This window comes from Mus pahari, chromosome 23 (genome assembly GCF_900095145.1).
Source record: "Mus pahari chromosome 23, PAHARI_EIJ_v1.1, whole genome shotgun sequence".
Lineage (NCBI taxonomy): Eukaryota > Metazoa > Chordata > Mammalia > Rodentia > Muridae > Mus > Mus pahari.
The window spans coordinates 36,265,734-36,270,914 of NC_034612.1; the positions used below are offsets into that span (position 1 = coordinate 36,265,734).

General features: G+C 42.3%; 1 protein-coding gene across 5 annotated transcripts in view; it reads right to left on the bottom strand.

Annotated features, from left to right (window-relative positions):
* Positions 1–238: 238 nt before the first annotated feature.
* Positions 239–5,181, bottom strand: part of Rnf6 (ring finger protein 6) — a 13,330-nt gene continuing 8,387 nt past the window's right edge. For all 5 annotated transcript variants that reach the window (XM_021186726.2, XM_029533863.1, XM_021186725.2 and 2 more), the window contains one exon: positions 239–2,804. In XM_021186726.2, the coding sequence (XP_021042385.1) occupies positions 1,057–2,804 (1,748 nt within the window). In that variant the 3' untranslated portion in view covers positions 239–1,056. The remainder of the gene's footprint in view (positions 2,805–5,181) is intronic.

Here is a 5,181-nt window from a genome sequence, read left to right on the forward strand (position 1 = left end):
GAGTCTTTAGTGTTTACTGGTAGAAATAGACTTTAATGCATACTTTGTGTTTATATAAACTCTATATTCTTTTAAAGGCTTTTATTTTATTTGGAGCTTTTTGACATCCAAATTTACAGATTTTCTATGCATTTCACTACTTTATAGACTTTAAAGTATTTTAGACTTTAAAACTAACTTTGAGAAATCAAACATGCTGTAAACCCTACCTAACCCCAAGAAGTATTTGTACTTCTAAAAAAAAAAAAAAAATCACAAAAAAGACGAACTTAAAACTATCTGTCATAAAATTTCCACATTCTATGAATAAAGAAATACTAGGTTCATTATTGTATGTCGCTCGCTCTCTATTAAGTCAGATTGTCAGACACGCTTCAGTAAACAATCTCTATCTTAAAACTGTATCTTAATTCACTTCCTCGTAGAGATGATCTTGTCACTGTTTGCACTGTGCCATATGCAGCCTAAGCCCCAAAGCTTAAGTCTCAAGCTTATAGTTTTTAGCCTGGATATGTTCCCACAGTTACATACCTGCATACACACATATAGTGTGCCACGAGTTAAATTTCATTTCAAGTAACTTAAGTATATCCAGCAGACATTCAGCCTAACAGCCTACAAAGACTCAGACAGTAGTGTCTAAACGAAGCACTGAGCTGAAGCTGGAAAACCCAGCAAAACCCACCGCAGTATTAGGAGAAAGACTCAGGACCCCTAACATACTGAGTTGTGCAGATACAAAAGTGCTTAGCATGACAAAGTTACCAAAATAAAAACATTTTAAAGGTTATTTGGTTCTAGCAATATTAACTATTCTTTACTTTTGGATAATTTAACATCTGCATTTTAAATTTTTTTTATATAAACAAACTCTTTGTAACAAGTTTTAAAAAAAAGCACACAAAAATAGTGCAAACTATAATCTGATAGTTTTTTGTGTTTTTTTTTTTTTGTTTTGTTTTGTTTTTTGTCTTGGTTACCTCATCACAAGTAACTCAAGAAAAGTGTTTGACTATGAGGCTCCAGTAGCATACAGCACTGAGCAGACCCCATCTCTCACCCACTGTTTGTGGCCCCGAATTCTAAGACAGGCCGCCGACAGACTGGGCAGGTGCAGTTCTCTGACAGCCAGCGATCAATACAGTGAATGTGAAACTCGTGCAGACAAGGCAGCTGCCGGAGCTTGTTCCCAGCCACGTAGTCACTGATGCACACGCTACACACCTTACCTAACTCACTGTCAACCCCGTTTTGCTCATAACTCCTGGTAGAAAGATTGTCAATCTGCTCTTTGGTTAAACCACGAATTGGATCATCATCGCCTTCATTCAGTAAGAAGAAGTGAGCCAGGCGCAGAATGGGTAACGTTCCAGCCTCGACCACACTGTCTGCCCTTCCTAACTGCCTTCTACTTCTACTGCCACTGGGGCGAGCCTGGGGTGGGGCGGGCGCCCTCACAGCTAGCATTTCAGCACTGTCCTCCTGGGCCTGACTGGCCTGTGAGGACGCTCTTCCATGCTGACCACTGACATCGGCTGCATCTCCATTACTCAGTTCTAGGAACACCTCTGGTAAACGTTGACCATTGCTTTGATTCTCTGACACAGGTTCCACCTCCATTAGAGAACTCAGCTCTCCAAACCCAGTCATTATCTGCCTTAAAATTGACCGAAGAGCCACGGAGGATGGCTCAACCACGTCATTCTCAGAAATCCTGCGAAGAGGAACTGTAATGGTACTCACATAGGTTCGGACACCTGAGCGCTCTAAGTGAGAGATAGTTCTGTGGAAGCCCCCACTGGTGCTCTCAACTGTACTTTCTGCCAGCCCCGCCCTAGATCGGGTTCTATTTGCAATGCTATCCCTATCTCTAGTTTCTCCAGGCCGAATCCTCCTGACTTGCAGGTCCAGTGTGATTGCTGGATGGCGCTGGGTGGCAGCTGAGGACCTGCTGGACTCTCCCTCTTCCACTGTTATTCTTGACACAAGCCTTGAGTTGGACAGCGGGGTATAATCGGCACCTCTGCGTTCTCTACCTTGTTCTAAAAAGACCGGCGTTACACCTCGGTGCCTAACAGACCTATTTCTACCCGTTTGCTGTATCTGTCTACCCTGCCTTTGGGAACTATGATGAACAGTACCATTCTGTCTCTGAATGGGGGACCGGCTTCGACTACTGAAAGCAGGTCGTAATCTTATTGGCTCTAATCTTTGGTTTGTGTTCCTCACTGTAACATTACTTCTAGCCCCGTTTTCCCAAATATGTGCTGCTCCAAACCGCTGCCGTCCACCTTGCCTGAGAAAACTACCATCTGACTGGTTGGTGTGGGTGTTAAGAACATTAGTGCGAGGGGCACTAACTCTGCGAACACCAAGGGCTGCTCCAATTCCATTCCTTAACCTTCCCAGGGTTGTGAACGACCCTTGCACAGAACCCTGCCTCCTCACACCACGCCTGCCCCTAGAAACACTGGAGCCACCACCACTGGAGCTCATGGAGGTCTGGCTTCTGGTTCGGCTAGCCACTGGACTCGATGGTCTTTGCAGCCTATGCTCTCTGCTAGCACCTGACAGAGGGGTGTCCGTCGAGTCCACTCCACGTGTTTCAGAACCTCTGCTGTCAGGGTTTATGTGAATCTCCAGGCTAAACCCGAACTCGCCACTGTTCGGGTTTGTTCGACTCACGGCCCTCCAGCTTTGGTTCCCATTCTGTCCGCTTCGAGTCACATTCCCAGTGCGCCGAAAGGTGTTCAGCCATCGAAGCAGAGAGTCCTCATCTGAATGTGCTCTAAGGCTTTCTGAGTCTGGAACGTGAATCAAAAACAAGATGACAAGATCAATTTCTTTTTTTTTTTCTTTTTAAAGATTTATTTATTATATGTAAGTACACTGTAGTTGTCTTCAGACACACTAGAAGAGGGCATCAGATCTCCTTACAGATGGTTGTGAGCCACCATGTGGTTGCTGGGACTTGAACTCGGGACCTATGGAAGAGCAGTCAGTGCTCTTAACCGCTGAGCCATCTCACCAGCCCCTTAAGGTCAATTTCTATAATAAGACTTCAGATCTTTATTAAAACATTGCAAGAAAGACAGCTGTGCTGAGTTAAACTCAGGCTCTGCATTATTTTAATGAATGAAAAATGAAAAAAAAAAATCAAACTTTCTAAAAGTTTATTAAAAGCACACAACAGAAATTAAAATGCTGGGCGTATGACAGGACACACACTGCCAAGCCTAACTGTCATGAGTTGGATTCCCAGGGCCCATGTGCTGGAAGAACTGCCTTATACACAAACTGTCTTCACACACACACAGTTTAAAGAAAAAGTCTACTTTCTAGACTTAGGAACTTTTATCAGCCGACTCCCTCCACAAGGTCCAGCCCAGACGTGTGGGGACCCATAAAGCAACCTCTCCCTGTGGCCATTTGTCCCACTCTGCAGCCCTAACTTGGTAAGGCAACCTCTGTCCTCAACCTGGCTCCACTGCTCCCCTGCTCTCAGAACCCCCACCAGCCACCTCCACCCATGTGGCTGGCCCACAGGGGATGTAGTAAGGAACCTCTTCCCTTCTGCTCCACTCCCTCAGAACTCCCTTGGGCACTCAAACCAACTTGTGATTCTGGTCTTGGGTACTGAAAACACACAGCAAGACACATCTAACAACCTAATTACAGATGCTCAGGGTCATTGCAAAAATAAGCTATATTAAAAAAAAAAATAAGACAATGTCTGCTAAAAAAACAAAAAGAAAACAACAACAACAAAAACCAAAAAACACACAAAACTCCTGGGAAGCTCATCAGTGCAATGGTTCCAAGGAGAACCATTTTCAGGCACAAATATCAAAAGAATTAAACACAATCAAAGAGTTCAAAGAATTTAAAGAGACTCTGTCTCCAAAACAAAACAAAACAAAACAAAAAGAATTTAAAGAGGACAAGGATAAATACTTGAATGAACTGGTAGCAGCAGGAATAAACAGAAGCCCCAGAAGACACAAACACACAGCTAAATGAAACAAAGGAGAACAGAATCTGAAAAAGAGACAGAATAGTAAACAAAATCTAATCTGAAATGAAGCTGGAAATGAAAAAGTAGTTAAATAAAAAGCTCAGTGGAAATCAGAGTAAATGGCTTGGACAAGACAGTAATATCAGGACTTGAAGGCAGGGTTGAGGAACTGCATCATCCACTCAAAGAAAACTAGAAACAAAATAAAATAAAAAATATTAATAAAATAAAATAAAATAAAAAAGCATGAAATGAACAGAGTTGTAGGATCTTTGGACACCATCATAGAAATTGAAACTATAAATTACAGGCATGGGGGGGGGGAATGAATTCCAAGTCAAAAGCATAGAAAACATTTTCAGTAAAATCACAGGAGAAAATTCCCCAAATCTTGAGAGACACCCTTAAACAACAAGGGCAAAAAAGGAGTGACACAACACATTCCAGTTAAAGCAGGAAAAGAGAAGGCTGAGGAAAGGGTGTTGAAGCTGTGAAGAGAAAAGGCCCAAGTCACAGGCAGGCCTATCACAGTAGTCAAATCCCTGGATCAAGTCTCGGAAAGACATTACCTAAGTTCTGAAAAGTCATACATGCCAGAATAGTATACCCAGCAAAATTATTCAATAAACGAAGAATAAAAATGTCCCATGATAAAAACAGATTAAACTATTTTGTGACCACCAAGCCAGCTCTCAAGAGGATAGTAAAAGGAATATTTCAGACTGAAGAGAAGGGTAAACACATGCCACAGGCCACAGGAGATAAATAAATGATACCAGGATAACTAATCAAAAGATATTTACCACTAAAAATTCACCAAAAAGAAAAAAATTAATATTTATCTTTCAATAAATGGATCTCAGTTCACTCTATGAAGATTAGAAAACAAGATCCACCTTTTTGCTGCCTCTGAGAAACATGCCTAACCATGAGAAATAGACATCTCCTTAGGGTAAAAAGATGGAAAAGTACTCTGGGCACATACAAGATGGAAACAAGCAGATATATAGCTATTTTAGCATTTGAAAAAATAGCTGGGGGCTGGTGAGATGGCTCAGCAGGTAAGAGCACCAACTGCTCTTCCAAAGGTCCGGAGTTCAAATCCCAGCAACCACATGGTGGCTCATAACCATCCGTAACAAGATCTGATGCCCTCTTCTGGAGTG